The following is a 19,091-nucleotide window of genomic DNA, read 5'->3' on the forward strand; positions in this document are numbered from 1 at the left end:
TGTGAAAAGCAGAGGACATGTTTAAGTATTATTTTTTGTATCCTTAATGAAAGGCACTGCTTTTTAATATGAACTATCTATGTTTAAGCACAGTTTCAACTGATAGAATATCATAGTGAATTAAATTCTGGTTAATTTGCTCGATTTTTACCAACATGAAAGATTAAAAAAAAAGTGGAGGGTGGGATAATCATCAAGTATCATAAAATTTAAGAAATGTCATAAAGTCCCTTACTAGTTTTTCTATGTTAAATGTTTCAGGGAATTTAACATTGTGGATGAGCTCAGTAAAAAAAAAAAAAAAAAAAAAAAGAAAAGAAAAAAGAAAAAAAATTGAAAGAAAAAAATTAACAGACCTTTCTCGGGGCTTCTCAATGCATTTATTTATTTATTTATTTATTTATTTATTTATTTATTTATTTATTTATTAAAATGTACATCACTTATTGAATACATAAAATGCCAGTGCTTTGCAACAGTTTTGTTACTGCATTTCTAAACTAAAAAAAAGAAAAATAAAAATAAAAAGACAGGAAAATACATTCAAAATGCTAGGCTGTTCTGCTTATGCATGGGCAGTGGCTTTGGTAAGCTACAGCCTGCAGTGTGACTGTTTAGAGGCATTGGTGACCATCAGCCGGCTCTCAATGAAAAGTTGCACATAAAGCATTAAAGGATACAAAGAACAAGTTGGTGGGAAGCAGAAGAGGAATGGGGAAATAGGAAAAATGCCACATATACTAGGAGAGGCGGGTGGTGGACTGAGGCAGAAGTAAGCATAAAGACTAATGTTTTGGGAAACTTGGTGTATGCAGAGAGATGGAAGGAAACAAAGCAACATGTTTGGCAAGCTATACTGTGGTGTGTGTGTCCACTTTCAATTTCCTACTTTGCTTTCCAAGAGAAACATAACAAAACTGAGGTAGAAATGAACGCAGGAGCACGAGAGCCCGGATTTCAAAATGAGAAGCAGAATTGCACTGACAAGAGTGAAGTCAAAAAGGGGAAGGGATGGAGAGGCTCTTTGCGGATACATATTGGTTGTTTTTAAATTTTTCCTTATTTGTGGGTTCGGGTTGCTATCCTCTGCATTCTATCAAACAGCACGGCAAGCCTATAAACTAGATTAGTGAAGAGAACGACACCATTCCCAGCAGTTTAAGGAGAACTTGCAAACTACCACCACCACCACCCCCACTACCAGCTAGGCAGTAAAAGGCAGTCCTCCTTTTCAGGTACTGTGACTTTCAGGGTCCTAAATAGGTCTGTGGCTGACTGTTCGAGACACTAACACAAACTGAATAAGTAGCTTTCCATTAACCAGTGTACCTTTTAAGAACATTTCACTTAATTATCAAGGAGCAATGTACTAAGAACTCTTGCATTTATTGACATAAAGAATTATTCTGCTCTGGTTAATTCCCCATAATTAGTAAAAGAACTTTTAAAAAATCCTTCCATTTCTACTTTAAATCATAAGTATTCAGTTGTATCACACTTCAGTATTTTTCTGGATACATTCAAAGTAATTTTCCTTGCTATTTTCCAATTGTTGAGGTAAACATACATTTTAATATAAAGTAACATTGAAGCCTATCCTATTACTCTCAGCAGTACATAGTGCTTTCAACACATTCCTTTGAGGTACTGTACAAATCACAATCACTTTCCTGAGTTTTTGCAGACAAGAACATTAAAAGAAATGAACTGCAGAAATTAAGGTCCAGATTACCGTTACCCTGTTTTACCTGTTCTTAGCTTAATACTGCAGAACAGACAGGATTGAGGAATACTGTTGCTCTTAAAATGGCAAAAATCTGGTTTTCTGTTTGTAACACAACCGTTCATCTCTTTAGTCCAATAATGTTTGAAGTTAAAGCTCTTTATATTAGCACATGCCACCAATGTAATTGTGAGGCAAACAAAAAATAAAGCACCACTCCAGGCACTTGACAGCAACTAAATCTCGAGAACAGCAGAATGGAATCAACACACGAGGTTCATGTCCTTCTGAAATCAACACACTTGCACCTTGCTCCTTGGTGAGTGTTGTCTAGCTTGAACCGAACTGAGCATCTGCGAACGCTTTCTATCATCTGGGGCTTTCAAATCAGAAGCTCTCATTTGATCCACTTTTCCTCCAAATCTACCCTGACTCTATAAAGATGCAACTTAATTGTCGTCTTCCCCAGTACCCTTTGCAATTTAAACACTACTGGAAAGGGGCTCTATTCCCTATGTAGCAGGTTTTATGTGTGTGTGCCAACATTCATTGCATTTTTTTTTTTAAAAGACGTTATCACTGACTGCAACCAAACATTTTGTTCCATTCAACGTACATATCAAGCTCTTTTTGAGATATGCTAGGCTGAATCTTGCAGAAAGCATTTTCAAAGTCTTGATATGTAACGGGCCTCAACTGGCTGGGCATAATGGCTGAAAGGTCCGTGGCTGGCATGGCGTGGAGGGGGCCCACCGCTGCTTCCTGACACAAATGGGCCACGTCTAGTCCGGAAAAGCCTTCTGTGCGCTGGACGAGCAGTGCAAACTCCTTGTCATTGAGACAGTAATTGTGCTGTGAGAGCAGTTGTACTATTATCTGGTGCCTCGCTGTGCTGTCAGGAAGTGGGATTAAAAGTCGTTTCATGAAGTACCTACGAAGAGATTCATCTATTTCTTCGGGTTTACTGGTGGCACAAATTACTACGATTTGGTCCTCAGCCGAAGTTAGTACAGTGTCCAGCTGCATCAGAAATTCGGTTCTCATCCGACTGACTGGACTGTGTTCCTCACTCACTTGAGAGGAAAGGAGCATGTCAATGTCACTAACAAAAATCACTGAGGGCTGGCGACACCTGGCCACGAGAAAAGAGGCATGGATAATTTTCTCTGCTTCTCCTAACCACTTGGCGACTAGTCCAGAACCGGCAATTTTGAAAAACGTGGCCCCCAGCTGACCAGCTATGCATCTGCCCAGTAATGTTTTGCCTGTTCCCCGAGGTCCAAATAAAAGGATGCTCCGGGGTAAGGCCGTCAGTCCACTGAATGCATCTGACCTCAACACTGGCCACAAAACCTCCTCTTTAATGACAGCCTTCACCAGGTCGAGACCAGCGATGTCACTCCAGTCCACTGGAGGTCCTTGGGTGATAATCTCGTTGGTTACCAGGTCAATGAGGTGCGTGTCGGTGTTCTTCAGTTGCTCGTCCACAGAGTGGTTGGATGAGGTAGCTGCACGGAGTCCAGGGCCTTGCATTGGGTGAGAGAGGAGCTGCCTGTGCTCGTCCCCATGCTCACTCATTACGGGCGATGTGTACTTCCCAAAGGATTCACTGGATCTTGATCCCAATGAATTTTTAGCAGTACTGTAGGAAGGAGGGGTCAGAGCCCTACTGGACTGGCTGCTGAATTTCCTTTGCTGTTCAGAGGACATTAGCTGCTTCGTTGGCTTAAATGCTAAGGATGATGTTTCAGCACTTCTGTCAAAGCCATTCCCCCGATTTGTGTTTGAAATGCCGTTGTCGGGCATTCGGTACATAGGACTCTGTGTAGATCTCTGTTGGCCATAGCTGTAATTTCCATAACTGGAGTCCATATCTCCTTGCCCTGCCATGTAGAAAGCTTTCCTTTTGAGAGAACTTGCCGAACTATTTGTCAGAGCCGAGGGTGCAATAGGTGTCAAACCATGACCCTGGTAGGTGTAACCAGGAACAGTGGTGGGGGGCAGGGGAGTGGGGGCAGGGATTCCTGAAGGCAGGTATGCTGAAGGAGGAGGGGGTGCACCCCCAGGGCTGTACCCAGACCCCACAGCAGTCTGAGGAGGATAGCTAGCAGAGGGATAGCTGTAACTGGAGAGGTTAGAAGTCCCATTGTAGCCTGGGACCAGGGCTGGTGGTGGAGGAGGTGGTGGTGGTGGCTGTAGGAGCCCAGAGCTATGCAAAGGAGATGGATGAGGTGAAGGAAGTGCAGGTGCTGGCTGGCTACTGTAAGTAGAATGCAAATATGATCCGTTGTATCCTGGGGCATATTCCTGAGATGGGAGCCCTGCATGAAGACTAGGTACGGTGTGGCTTCCACAGGTACTACTTGAGTAACTAGGTTCTGTCAGGTTGCTAGCCACCCCAGGAGAGCTCCCTATACTTGCAGAGACATCTGCTGGAGGGAGGGCTGAACTAACTCCAGCTTTGCTGGCGGTAATAACATCCGGAACACAGTTCATGGGATACACAGCCTCAGAATTCAAGGAAGGCTGCCAGGGTTCACTTTCATTTTTCCGACCATTCACTAGTCCCGATGGTGCATCTGAATAGTTGCTGAGAACAGGTCGGTCCACAGGACCTTCCAAAATGCCAGAATACTTCTCTGCATATTTTTTTAGTAGGTTGGATGCAGTCAGAGCAGATATGTCATCATTCGCCCAAGCATACTGATAGGTGCGCTGCAAATGACCTCTGTAGGCTTCAACTTTGTGGGCAGGAGACCGAGTGGTTGAGGTGATGTCAAAGTGTTGTTCTGGCCACTGGGCATGCTCCGGCGTCCACTGCATCTTCAAGCCTAAGGATTTGGAGGAGGGTGGTGGAAACAATTAATTCACTTAGCTATTCATCATATGTCTTAAAGCTTTCCCCCCAGATGCTTTTTCCACTTATTATCTTCCATTAATGATATCTACATTATAAAGAATCTCCACAGCTTACAGTACCCATTATGATCTCTGTATTATGCTTTTGTGGGACTGAGGATTGAACCCAGGGCATCGTGCATGCTAGGCAAGCACTCTACCACTGAGCTACATTTCCAATCAGATCTCTATAATATAAACTCTTTAAAATGAACTGAATTTTAGCCCTCTATGAAAGTAAACTGCATTTAAAAGAAAACTCTGTAGAAGACCCAATGCTTTTCATTTTTAAGTAATAAGCAAATCTATTTCTGTCAAGCCCATCAATTTACTGTACATTACACATACATACACAAACATATATATGTACACACACATTTCTGCAGATGAGAATTCAATCATGGGTTCTTCCAATAAAATATTCATGGATTTTAAATATCTGGCATATGATAGTATTAACATGTACAATATCTAGCTATTCTGTCTCTTCACATCACAGTTTCTGTTTTATATTTTAACAATATAAAAATGAGACACAGCTGACAGATCACATCTAGGATACCTCTCTTATTTGGTACTGAACACCTAGTTAGCACAGTATAATGCTCCCTGCGCAGAACAATATGACACAGACATAGCAGGTCATTCCATAATCCAACTCTCATCTAAAGTGGTCCACGACAGTTTCAAATCTGCTTCGTGGAGTGCAGCAAAGCAATCTCCCAGGCAGCGCTCCATCGCTTTCATCGCACAAAGCCTACAACTCGGTATGAATTACAACTGGCTCCTTTCTGCCTCTCAGTTCTGTTGTTGAGTCTCTGGAAAAAAAAACAAGCATCACTTGTCTGTCTGTCTTCTAGCATTCTCCCTTCTTCTCTTATAATCCTCCTCCCTTTATAGCCTCCATCTTACCAAGAGGGGAGGGCAGAACATCATATATACATATGATACGTATGATCATATATATATATATATATATATATGCATATGAGGGGGGGAACTAAAGTGAAATGAAGGTAGGACTGGAGAGAGATTCTGTTTCTAACTCTTTACATTTCTATAGGAAGCTGTGTGTGGCAGAAACTGAAAAAAAAAAATACTACATAATGGGCTCATATAGGTAACTCTGTCATCTGCTAGATTACTAACTGAAGGAAAGTTACTATTGAACACACTGTAAAATAAGTATTTTCCCCATAATAAGAGAACATACTAAGCACTTAGAATCAGGGAATCATTTGAATTTAAACTTTTAAAAAGGTCTTGAAAATGAACTTATTTCACAGATTAGAAAAATGTGGTCCAAAGAGATTCCCAAAACATCCTTCAAGGCCTCACAGGTAATTATTTGCAGAAGAAAACTGGAACCCTGTTCTCCTATTTCCTATCATCCTATCATCCCATTCTAATTTCTGCTTGGTTGGAACATTTCCTGTTCTGGTACAGCTATATTAGGCCTCCTTAATCTCCTTTGTATTACCCAAAGTGAATTTTGCAAACCGTCTTGTGCCCTCTGGCAGAGATTCCTTGATAAGAAGGAGGCCTGGTCTAAATGAAGCATCTGTGGCATCAGCTCCCTTCTGAATTACCAGTCTATTTTGACAGCTTCTACCACCTTCTGTTCTCCTCCTTCAACCCCTTTAGCTCTTCATTGCCTGGCTCTGGCTTCTGACATGGCCAGCTTTGACTTACTGAGCTAAACTGAACACAGCACACAGTTTGGTAACAGAATGGCATGTTGATTCCCTTCTGACTCCCTCTTCCTTGTTTGCAAAACCACTGCACCAGACACTGGAAGTTAATTAGCAGGATGATGCTGTGCTAATTGTGTTAATTTACAAGGTTTTAGTCAAAGAGAATCATGCCAGGGCTGGCACTGCTGTCATGCTTCCGACTTAATGATTAAGAAATACTGAAAACAAGGTGGGAAGGATTGCAGTAATTACACAATAAATGAATAAAGCAACAGGATTCATTTGCAAATATATTTTACTGCAGTTGTACTCATTTGCATTTGGATTTTAAAAAAGGATCTATGTAGATATTCATTTGCAAATCACCAACTCAGTTAAATTAAATCTGAATGCTGTACAGTATAACTTAATCAACCTTTATATATGTGTATGCGTATATATCTAGTAAAAATAATGAAAGACCTTATTTCTCTTGTATATGCAACAGATTTTTTCTTCACTTTCCCTCGGCTACCCCAATCTTTGTATATTTTTGTTTTAAAATTTTGCACATTTTAAAATAATCTCTTCCAAAGGTAAAATAGTACTGTAAATCCTGATGAAGTGCAACTCGCATCAGTTCGCTCAGAGAGGCTGTGACAGTGAGTTCTAGGAAGAACTAAAATGATATGCTTAATTGTCTTGGCTTTCTCAATCATTGCTTTTTAACGGGGAGGAAAACACACCACAAAATGGGTGAAATGACTGAAACTACACTTAAAGAGAAAAAGATGCAATTTTAATGAAGCAGCATTTCAGGAATCATACTTTCATTAAATTCAACTGGAAATTATTAAGAGCAAATCACCAGGAACCAATCGCGAGTAATCAGTATCTAAATTCTTCTAGTGTCATGGGATTTACTTCAAGCCTTATAAAAAGCAGAGAATATTAATGTGACTGTAATGTAGAACTGTCTAAAAGACCTATAAATTCATTAGTCCTGTAAGTTATTTCTAGGGAATTTCCATTAGGATTTTTTTCTTTAAATATTATCAAAATAATGAGTCGAGAAAATAACAACTTACATATCCTATGACTGGGCATTTTAGGAGCTTTATACAAGAGAAACATGAATAAACAGTTTGCAGCAAGGTCTCAGAAAATAATTTAAAAGTCACAGGCAATGGAATTTACCACAACACACACACGCAAGTACACACTCAAAAGTTAAAGAGCGAGTCTTCCTTTCATTTAGCTGAGCTAAATACTGTTGGCATTAGTTAACATACAGATCAAACATGATAGAGAAAAATACCTTTGAACAAAAATTAAACTGGCTTAGAGTTGTCATGCAAATACATATATACACACATAAATATATACATATAATATATTTAAAGCAGAATGTAAAATCCTTCACCTTTTTCAACTTAAATAACTTTTCTTGTAAATTAATCATTTACAAAAAAATTTTAGAATGCTCTTAACAAGTTACAACTGGTATAAAAGATGAGCATACGCATTTAATAAAACAGAATGTCCATTTTCACTGGGTATTTCTGCATAGTTTAACTCTAGCAAAACTAATTAAATTTCATAAGATTTCTGTTTCATCTGAAATTAAGAAAAGATCCTATCTATCAAAATTATTTATTTGGAACAATTACTAGATACACCATTGCTTTTGAAATCTCAAGCTATTTTTGGATGTGCTTACCAAGATAATTGGAAGTATATTTATTGATGCATACTAAATAACAATAACCTTAGCTGGGCTGCAAAAGACAAGATTGAGTTTTGATTAAACTTAAGGAAACAGAATTGTTCACGTACCCTGAAACATGAGGTTTTATCCAGTGCTTTCAAATCATCACTGCTATTTGAAAACATAATCATAGTTAACCATTAACTAGTTCTTAATATTAGTGGGATCTTAAGAAATCATTGTTCAGCATATTGTCCTGGCCTTAGATGCAAAAAAGAGCCATTTTACCAGTTTCTTGAATTTTATCACTAATTTAGAAGTAATAGCAAACTTGTTTTGTAGTTGCTGTTCTGTTTATTGGCTATGATAATTTTGATGTGAAATGAAGGAAATGCAGAACTGCATGTTCTTTGAACAAAACAATCACGCCCCTTTTGATTGTGCTACTCCTATCTGTGAATGAGAGGCAGTCCTTAATTTGGCACCCCCAAAGGAGAGAGACTTAAAAACAGCTTTTTATATGACTTCTCAGAAGAGGAAAAGAAAAACCTCAGAAAACACATTCTTTTTGCATTATTAGATATTTGACTCCAGAATAATAACTTCCACTATTTTGGGGAAAGAGCTTAAACAGGTACAGTAAAACATCAGAAAACAGGAAACTAAGAAAAATAGGTTTTAGAGGTGAGTAAAAATTGTTCCAAAACATCAAATTTTATTTTTGAAAGGAGGAGAAAATTCTTAACACAGCTGGCAAAATTCACAATGCAACGTGTTCCTTTTAAAAATAATTTAATAGAAACTTGCTTTTAAGATATTTTGTCATAAGTGTTGAATAGAGATGGCAGATGCTACAATAAAACCTCTGTTTTGTTATTTTATTGTTATAGGATGAATATATATATATATATATATATATATATATATATATATATATGCACGCACATATAAATCAGGAAGTCTATACTTCCTATATAACTTGGTGGTTTTGATAACATTTACCATTCTTATCATTAAACATTTCAGAGCTTAGGTTCAATTACTAAACTGCTACTGCCCTGTTACTTCTTTCATTTTGTTGTTTCATTCTGAAACAGCCACTGTGATATCCCTTGAAGTTCTGCCATAGTCTCAAAGTTACAAAGAATGAGTTACATAGAAAATTGAGAGGTATGAACACAAATTTCAGGATGGGTGGAAATTAGAAATAAAATGCTAGGTCTTCTAGGATCTACTGTTAGTGATATTCCTGTAAGTATTAATTGAGGTATACACTCGTGATACTGCTCCCACCCTTAATAAGCATATGCTATTCAACAGTTTGGCAGGTCTATAGCAGCCCTCTTCAACTACGTTCCCATAGGGTAATTCTGGCTGCTAGGGACTCAGCACTCATTTGTACATTTTCTCAGACTTCCTAAGGGCAGAGACCTGAGGCAAACACCTGCAGGCAAGGCAGGCTTGCCTGCTCTGGGAGAGCTGCACCACCTCAGCTTGCCTATTCCAGTCCATTGAGCTACTGTACCTCTCAACTTTTCATCACTGCTTTTTAACATTTAAAAAATTTAATAGTGTTTAGCAAGCTCTCTCTAGAAAACAATTAAAACTAGAGTAAATATAGCAAAGTAATTATACCAGTTCACAGTCCCTTCAGCCTAGTAATGCAACAAATTCATCATCTCTTAGGAACAAACAGAGAATTCAGAATTTTAAGTAGAGAATAGCAAATTCATTTGCTAAAAATATAGGTTTATGCAGTGAGAGAGGGACTCCAAACCTTCTGGTACTGAAAACCTGCCCTGTGCAATATCTAATTGTTATTCTTCAAGGGAGTGAGGACTAGATGAAGTGTTTGAGCAGACTCAGCAGCCCTGTTCGCATGTCTAGTCATCCTTGTCAGCTGAGAGGCCAACAAAGCAGTACCCAGTATTAGATGTACTAATGCATTTGATCTGGAAATTTCCTCAGCCTATTTCCTGATAATTCCTAATCTAAAATTATAACAGTAGATTAAAAATAATAAATGGGGGGGAATGTGGGAGAGAAGCACTAAAATTACACATTCTCTTTAATCCACCTAATTTGGTTCCATCATGAGTATACCAAAACTAGAATTATTTTCTAATCTTCATGTGATAGAGGGAGTCTCAAATTTACTTAGACATCAAACTCAGAGTGTACTATATGCAAGCTTTAGGGTTCTATGTGATTCAAGGGAATCTAGTTTGTTTTACAAGGTGATAAAACCTTTCAGCTTTCTGTCTTCTTTAAAATTTCACATTCTACATTCTCTAAAATTACATTCTTGATTTTGTGGATTAACAGAACTTAAAAAATGATCTTAGTCCACTCTAGATGGCCTCACTTTCAGTTCTGAATTTTCCTTACTATAGTGTCCTATGGGGGGCTATTAACAAGCTTGTGTATCCCAGAATTTTACTTGGAGCTATTACTAGATGGTTGAGGTAGAAAGAGACTAAAGAAACAAGCTTTACAATTTTGTTTGAAGAGTGAAAATTTCCAGATTGGAGATCAGACCACTGGCACTGCGTGTCAATTACTTGTTCTAATCTTGGTCAAGCCGCTCAGGCACAATGTACTCCTTTTCCTCCACTGTGGAACTTGGATGGTCTATCCTCCTAGATTGCTATGAGGTGCTAGGATTATCTAAAATAATAGCATTTTGTGAAAATAGTTTCCAAGGATGAGCTGCTGCATGATTATTATTATTTATTTTTAAAAAGCTAGAGGTGCGCTAAACATAAAAGAACATTGGCTAGACAGAAAACAGGCGAAGTCACTCCCAGAATTTTACAGATCAGTTTTTCTTTAACTTCAGGACAGCTACTGAAGAGGAAATCTTCCAGTGGAAACGTTGAATGCAAATGAGTATGAAATTATTTCATATTCAGCAGAACATAAAAAGATATTTCCTTGATCAAAAAGGTGTCAGAAATTCAAAATTTTTTCATGGTATCTTATTTCATATTTTTTATGTTATCAGTGGCTCAACATTGAAGAGAAAAAACTAAGAAACAAAGCACTTAGAGGTTTAGAACTAATTAAGAATGTTCATAAACTTCCAGTCCCAAAATAAGATATTCTAATTATATAATTTATATATTTCTTATTTTTAAGACAAGCTAAAGATCTTAGAATATCTCATTCTTGCCTGGCAACAGCTGGCTAAATCTGACTACTTACTTCCTTTTTGGACACAATATAACCTTTCCTCCACATCATGGTGTCCCATTTCCTATTACATCACATATTTTTATATCTAACAGGTCACACAGCCATATGAATTTATGACTTCACTCTGAAGCTTCAAGCATGAGTTTCCTCACTTATGTACATTTTCTTGAAAACCAGCAAGAAAATGTAGTGCTCTAAAAAACTTTTTAAAACATGTGGTCATTTTAGAAGAAAAATTTTTCAAGTACTATTTTTCATAAGAAAGCATCCCTTTCCCTCTTAAAAATAAGTGCTAATTTTCTCCTGTATTCACGGTCATTAGTACAGTAGTGTGGAATGATGGATAATGTTATCCTTAAAAAACTTGTTCAAGATAATTGTTTCAGTTTTCCTTTTTGCACATTTATCAGATATAGTTCCTTGTTGTCTTCCATATAGCCATCTCCACCATTCCTTATATGCTCCTTTCAATATGTTATAGATTTTGATACCACAAACCAAAGTTTACTCTAGTAGTAAAGCATCGTCTGTTACTCGGTTGCATTAGTTTTACAATTTGGGGGTAGGCTGTTTAATTTACTCTAAAGGTGTGCTTCTTTTTTTGTACAGAAAGTTGTTAGATGAATGGTCCTGGGCAAGTGGCTGATATCATCCTTTTTGTTATCAGCCTAGTGAGAGCCTGTGTTCGGTGTTGTAGGCACCATGACTTGGACTGGGAGGGGATATGCCCTGACTTTGAATTTAACTTGGAGGTGACTTATAACTTGAAATGCATTAAATATTCACTCATTAAAATATAATCAAATAAATAAAACTATTTTGCCAATATTTTCATACTGAAGATGAAACTTGGTATGAGTGGATCTGACTGGTCATTATTTTTAATATATGCAAGACATATAAGAAGGTGGCTTATATTTATGAGGATGAAAGCAAAATACTTATGCAAAACAAATTACATTGATGACAGAAATAACACTTTCAGACCACAGAAATTATATTCAGTATATGATAAAGCTCTACACCATATCATTCAAAATAACTCAGGAAATCATGATCATAATTCAAAATAAGTACATGTTTTTCCTGTGGGACTCTAAAATTTCCAATACTTAAACTATACAAATGAACATATACTCACACAGAGAAATCCTCAGAGTTTAAAAATATGATTGACATGATTTGTGTGGGGGGGAGGAGGAAACTTAAACTTTCTGGGCAAAAAAAAAGCAATTTTATTAATAATCTAAAACTAAAAACAGTGACCAAAACTGTGAATCGTCTGGTAAATAATTCACAAGAAGATATCACTGCATATACAAACAATCCAAATATACAAATGATTCATATTCCTAATCTTAGTGTCAGGTGTCATCAACTATTGCAAGGGAAAGAGTCTGAGATAAGTGGTTATTTTCCCATGTGAAGACACACGTATTGTTTTTGCTACTTCTGTGAATTTTTGACAATTTATCATCAGTTTAAGTAGTGCTTTATAGTTAACCTTTAAATTTGTTATTTGCAGCCTTTCATTTCTCATGTGTCTCTTCATCTTCCCATGTATGTTTTTCAATCCATTAAGACTATCAGCCCTTCCCCCAGTTCTTTTTGTCATACAAAGATCATCAGGACACCGCATAAGTCCATAGGGACTGCCAGGGCTAATGAATATGTATGCTCTGTGTCACAACACAGCATTTCCCTGTTCTGCAGAATCAACTCTCTTAAGTGTGTAAATAACAGGTGAGCTGTGTAGCATGCAGGGATAAATGGGGTTAACACAACCAGAGAACCCCATGCTAGAATCATGGCATCTTGCCTATATGATGGACCCAGAGAAAGAAATTCTAATGCCAAAAGTATTGTACATTTCCCAAGTGTTCTGAATCCTTATGCTTAATTTTTTTATTAATTCTCTAAATTTGTATATGACAGTGGAATGCCTTCCAATTCTTATTACACATATAGAGCACAATTTTTCCTATCTCTGGCTGTATATAAAGTATATTCACTTCAATTTGTGTCTTCATACATGTACTTTGGATAATATTGTTTAAAAGGGACTTTTCAAAGATAACAATTACAATCATCCTAAAAGGCTGAGATTATTACAGGTGATTCAAAAGATACTATTTTCCACATAATGTATGTTTACACTTTTAATTAACACAAACTAAGGCAACCTGCTACCTTGTATTATGATATGGCTCCCTGATTTTCTCAGTCAAAAATCCTAAAATGTTACACTAACTATTATATACAAACCTATTTGTAAATACTTACTTGCATGTGTATATTCTATTTCAAGTATCTAAATGTAAGGCTCAATTTAGTTATATTTAAATTTAACTCTATTCATTTTAGCCCAACACACCAAGCTGACAAGGGTCAATAAACAAATTCAGAATCTCCCAAACCCCATGACCTTGTGTAAATGGAATTTGCATTCATCCTCTTTTCTGTTTCTCTGGAACTTAATTCTAGAAAGATAGTTTACCTAAAAATGCTTATTTAAGACTGAGAACTCTCATATAATTAGAAAGGGAGGAAGTGCATTATTTACATATTACATAATACAATCCTTCCACCATTCTCCTTAAAAACTCTTTGCTTTAGGTGAATCTAAAGTGTGCAAAATGCAGACAAATTTTGTTTAGGCTATTTATAATTTTTTTTCTTTTTGGCAATTCATGCATTAATTTTTAATGCAATAGCAAAATAGTGTCTTGGATTTAAAAAAAAAAATACTCTATAGTCAGGGTTGGGTGACATAGTGCATTAATTCAGTGTCCTTCACTCCTGGGACCTGTGTATAATTTAGTCCAGCCTGAAGAAAATAACTTTGATCTGAAGGCAGTGGAAAAAGCTACATATGAAATGAGTTTTGGTAGGTTTAGTGTTGTTTCTTCCACAGAAGAGGACATATGAAGATAAACTGCTTTAGAATACAACCAGCATGGCCCAGGATGAAAAGTGAAGTGCTCTCAGCAGGGACAGCAGTATTATCACCTTTGTATTTTCCCCACCCTGTTCCAAGTAGGGTCTGGGGAAATAAATCTAGACTCCACCTATAATTGGGATGCTCTGATTTCCAGATAAACAGAACCTTGTTAAAGTGCAATGTGAATGACGGTCTGATTGTTAGTGCTGTTAGCTTTTTCATTTGTAAAAACAAAGAATGCTGCATAACAAGACAGAAGCAGAGGAGACCAGCATCTTCAAAGGAAGTGGCATTTCCAGTCCTGGAGGAGGTACCCAACACCATGGTCCATGGGAATGTGCTAACAGGACAGACCACAAGGAAATAAATTGTTTCTTCCTATCCCATCTTGATTGTGTTCTTTATGACAGTAATTAACAACACAATTTCATCTACTGTTAGATGGATAATGATGTTGTATATTTTTTTAAAGTGTAAGCTTTGGCTAAATTGAATAAAATGGTTGATCCAGTCTTATGTGTATTAATCACATGACATATAGATCTCCTTCTTTTGCTTATAATTCTCCAAATAATCCCAGTTCAATTCTCTTCTGCTGTGAGCAAACATGTGTGGCTTACTTTGTCTCTAATAGAGCAGTTAAAAATAATGTTGCTTTCAATATTGTCTTCAGTAGAGTTAAAAGCTGGAATGATGTTACTTCTCTATGGTCTAATCAATTCTAAAATTTTATATTCTTGTTGATGATTATAAACTATTTTAATACCTCCTGGGTTATGGATAATACAGTGTTTCAGTCATAGTTGGAAATGAGATGATAAGTTGAAATAAGCTTAATTTTACAATTGCTAGTTTTAGTTGTTTAGTGAAATCTTTCTGCTACTTCTTCAAATTGTCTTATCTCATTAATTGCACTCAAATTCCCAAAGGAACAGGAAATCCAAAATGTATACAGAACTATACAGATAACACAAGTAGGCTATGTAAAAATCAAACATAGGTGTCTGTAATTTTGCATATGTATTCGTAGTTTGGAAAGGCCATACAGAAAATGAGGAAAAGGAATGAGAGAAGGAAAAAGTCATTTTGAAAACTGCTATCATCCTTCTTAATGTCTGTGTCATACAAGCCTAATTATTAATAATATCTGACTACAAAAAAATACATTCTAATTCACCTGTGGTGGTGTGAGGAGTATTAGAGACTTAAACACAAGTCCTTATACACTCTAAGTACATACTCTGGTGTGTTGGGGACTAAACACAAGTCCTTATACACTCTAAGAACATACTCTATCACTGACTTGTCCCCAGCACACCAAAACCAAATTCTTATTTAACTAACATGTAATATGTACATCATATTTTTAATTAAAATTCAGCACTGCTTACATTTTTATTTGGCTATATATTTGATTTTTGTGTTTTTTTTTAAACCAGTTCAAATACATCAAAAAGCTCGACATTTATAAAACTTAAAATCTTATTTATGATCTCAAAACACACCGTGAACACTTATTTCCTTAGCTGAATATTCATTTTGGGGAAGGTCTGAATTTACATAAAAAGCAAATCATTACTTTAAAACTATAATTGAGTTACATAGGAAAGTATTCCATTGTTAACTATTTTTTGTTAATAGTAAATACAATAGTTTTTAAAATCATTATAGATAATTCATAGAATTCATGCTGAATCATAGGTCTAGAAGTACATTCCTACTCATTAAACTGATATATCTGTAAAAACACTTATTTATAATAGGTCTTTTTAACAGCATCAGTATACACACAAGCATATGGCAATTTCATTTATATTTTACTTTTCATCTCTGGGCCATATAAGATCATTTAGCTAACGTGTGCAGATTTTTCGGCAGAGGATGTTTTAGTGTGCCCTATTTTTATTTAGTGCTTTTATATCTAGCCATTGTTTTCATATTTTGCTTTAGAAATTATTTTATCCAGTTCAATGTCAAATGATATTATACGTTTAAAAGAATCTATTAAAAATATAGAATAAAATAGAGGATTGCATCTCTGGCCATAGCTCCCAGAAGCATTAAAGTGTTACTGGAGTACCCAAATGACAACAATGACAGCTTAATCACTTAAAGGCTCTTTTACATTAACAGGCCCACCCTGCCCAGTTTTAGTAGTAATAGTCCAGGAATGATTTAATAGGAGGTTTTCTGCAAAATACAACTAAGTAACTCTCTTTTTAAAAAATATAAAAATCAAGTTGTGTGTCTACTGAACAATCCTTTGCACTTTGTGCACATTTGTAAAGCTTTGTTGCTTTTATTTTTCCTCTCCCTATACATGCATTAAAATATTGGTCTGATAATTAGCATGCATAATCCAACAGCCTCCTGTATTGTTATGATTTTAGGCAGAAGTCCATGTAGAAAACATAATTGAAAGGTTGAGCCTATTAATCTGGAGAACAACCTCCACAAACCAAATAGGAATGAATCATTTTTAAGTTTCTCCCTCCTTTATAGCTTTATATTGCTATGAAGACAACCACAATGAAACCAGAGAGAAACTAAAGGTGACCTTATTTAGACATATTAGTCAAGGCAGCCTTTGCTGTTTTTAAGCAAACATGATTGTGCCTCCACTTTGTCCATCCAGTTTCCCAGTGTGTAAATTGGATGATGACTTGGACAATTCTCTCTTCATTAGAGAGTGGTGGAAAGGAAATATAGAGGTGATTTTTTTTTTTTCCTTTTTGAACTCTGTGGTGTCTTATAGCTTCCAAAGCAGCAACAAGGAGATTGAGTGTGTGTGCGTGCATGTGTGTGTGTGCGCGTGTGCGTGGAGAGAGAGAAAGAGACAGAGAGAGATCTATATCTATATATATGCTTTTTCCCCCTAGACAAGCTGTCGTAATTGAAATGAAGTCTAATCAGACTCATTACTGTTTTCAGCAATTTTCACCACCAAAGATGCTTATTAGGTAACTGTGTTTAATAAACCACTCTTTAGAAAAATACCAGTAATGAGCTCTTAACAGCCAATCTTTAGCGTGAATGTAATGTGAAAAGTGTTCCTAGCACTGAATAGATTTTCACATTTAGTAGTGTCATAATTAAGCTCTCTGAATTGGTTGCTGTGATGTTGGATTTATTATAATAATTTTATTTTTTCTATTTTAAATATACTTGGAATTGAAGCCATCTTTTATTAGAGTAGGATTTTGTTCACTGTACAGCAAATTTTAGATTAGTGCCAAACTGGTCAAAAGGATTTTCAGCTAGGTATATTTTTTAACAAATGGTAACCAAGGATTTTATGACTGATATTAGTCATCAAATCTTTTCTCATTGGCATTCCCACACATCGTAAAAAAACTTTCCTGTCATTTTATTATGACAAATCAAGAAAAGTTATCTCAGATATATATATACACACACATATATTGTGTTCATTAGGAAAAAACATCACTATGTTTAACATACAAAAAAAATTAAAAATTCTGAAAGGACTATTTGAAGAAATATTGACCTTTCATAATAAATAACATACTATATATATTATATATATTTATATATATACATAAACATTATATTGTTTTATTAAATATTATCCTCAAACATATGAACACCACTTTCTCCTTGATTTTTTTCTATTTTATAACTATTTTCTAAGCTCTTTCCATTAAAGGGTATTAGTATAGATATATATTATTTATATGCACTAAGGGCAGTCATGGGTTAGCTGGGCTTCTTATTGATAAGGAAGGGGAAAATAAAAACTGTCATATACCTGTAAGGATAGGAGTATTTCCATGCAAGATGCTGCTTGTGCTAAAAGTAAGTATATATCTATAGAATCTACAATGCTCATTCCATCAGTAGAGTATATCTTGAGGTATATACATATATATTAATTATATAGAAGGAACTGGAAATTTTTTTTGAGAACAACTCAAAACTTATGGAAACCTTTTCAGCTTGTATTCATTAAATAAAACCTCTCATGTGATAAGATAAAATATATTTTTTTTCTAAAAGCAATCTGAAAGATGATACAATCACTTTAAAATGAGATTCTGGACATTGTGAAACACAAATGATGATGACTCATATCATTTATGAATGTTTTATTAAAAAGAATGCATGCTTTTTACATGTGCTTTTGAAGTTAAGAGGTCCAACATGTCAAATAATGTAATGATAACAATAATAAAAATAGTGTATAAGAATCACTCTTTTGGTGAGTTCTAAAAATAACTTACCATAATGACAAAGCTATGGTTTTAATTATGGATTTCAATTAGGAATTGAGCACCTACTTAGTAGGTATTTCATTAGGATCCTACCCTGGTTTATAGAAAGTTGGCAGAAATTGCCTTGGTCTTCATTTCTAACTTGAAGAACACAATAATCTATAAGTGAAAAAGAATAAAAAATAACAGGAGACCAACAGTTTATACCCATTTGTGACAAATTGTTAAGAAGGATTCTGTTACTGAATGATTCCTCTCCCAGTGAAATCTCAATTTCTTCTAATCTCGCGAGCTTCACAACTCCTAATTGGAACCAATAAGCCTCCATAACTGTTTTCAGCTTTCTGAATCAATAGGACTATGAGAACTGAGACTGTCAAATTAATGACTTGTTTCATCTGATTTTGTGGAATGCACTTCTTTGCATTACAAAGCAGAGCAGAAACCAAACTCATTCCCTTGTGAATTCATACAGCCTTCAGATCAAAATATCTTCCTGTTTCTTTAAGTCTTAACTGAATTCGTACCCTGAACAACAAAAGCATAAACCAGCACATAAAACTATTAGAAAACCTGTATTTTTATCTTTAAATGACTCACTACTAGATTTTAAAAATAAACAGATAAAAACTAAGAAAGGGTCCTCTAAAGTGCCTGCGGAGGCCCTTCTCATACCCTTGCATAACTTTTTATGACTCATACCGTTTATGAATGTTTTATA

General features: G+C 35.8%; 1 protein-coding gene across 4 annotated transcripts in view; it reads right to left on the reverse strand.

Moving 5' to 3' along the window:
- Positions 1 to 418: 418 nt before the first annotated feature.
- The window catches only part of FIGN (fidgetin, microtubule severing factor), a 120,808-nt gene continuing 102,135 nt past the window's right edge, over positions 419 to 19,091 (reverse strand). For all 4 annotated transcript variants that reach the window (XM_081260886.1, XM_081260887.1, XM_081260885.1 and 1 more), the window contains one exon: positions 419 to 4,554. In XM_081260886.1, coding sequence (XP_081117012.1) covers positions 2,300 to 4,546 — 2,247 coding nt within the window. In that variant the 5' untranslated portion in view covers positions 4,547 to 4,554 and the 3' untranslated portion in view covers positions 419 to 2,299. The remainder of the gene's footprint in view (positions 4,555 to 19,091) is intronic.

Source organism: Spermophilus citellus, assembly GCF_964194105.1.
Source record: "Spermophilus citellus genome assembly, chromosome: 11".
In the NCBI taxonomy this organism is placed as follows: domain Eukaryota; kingdom Metazoa; phylum Chordata; class Mammalia; order Rodentia; family Sciuridae; genus Spermophilus; species Spermophilus citellus.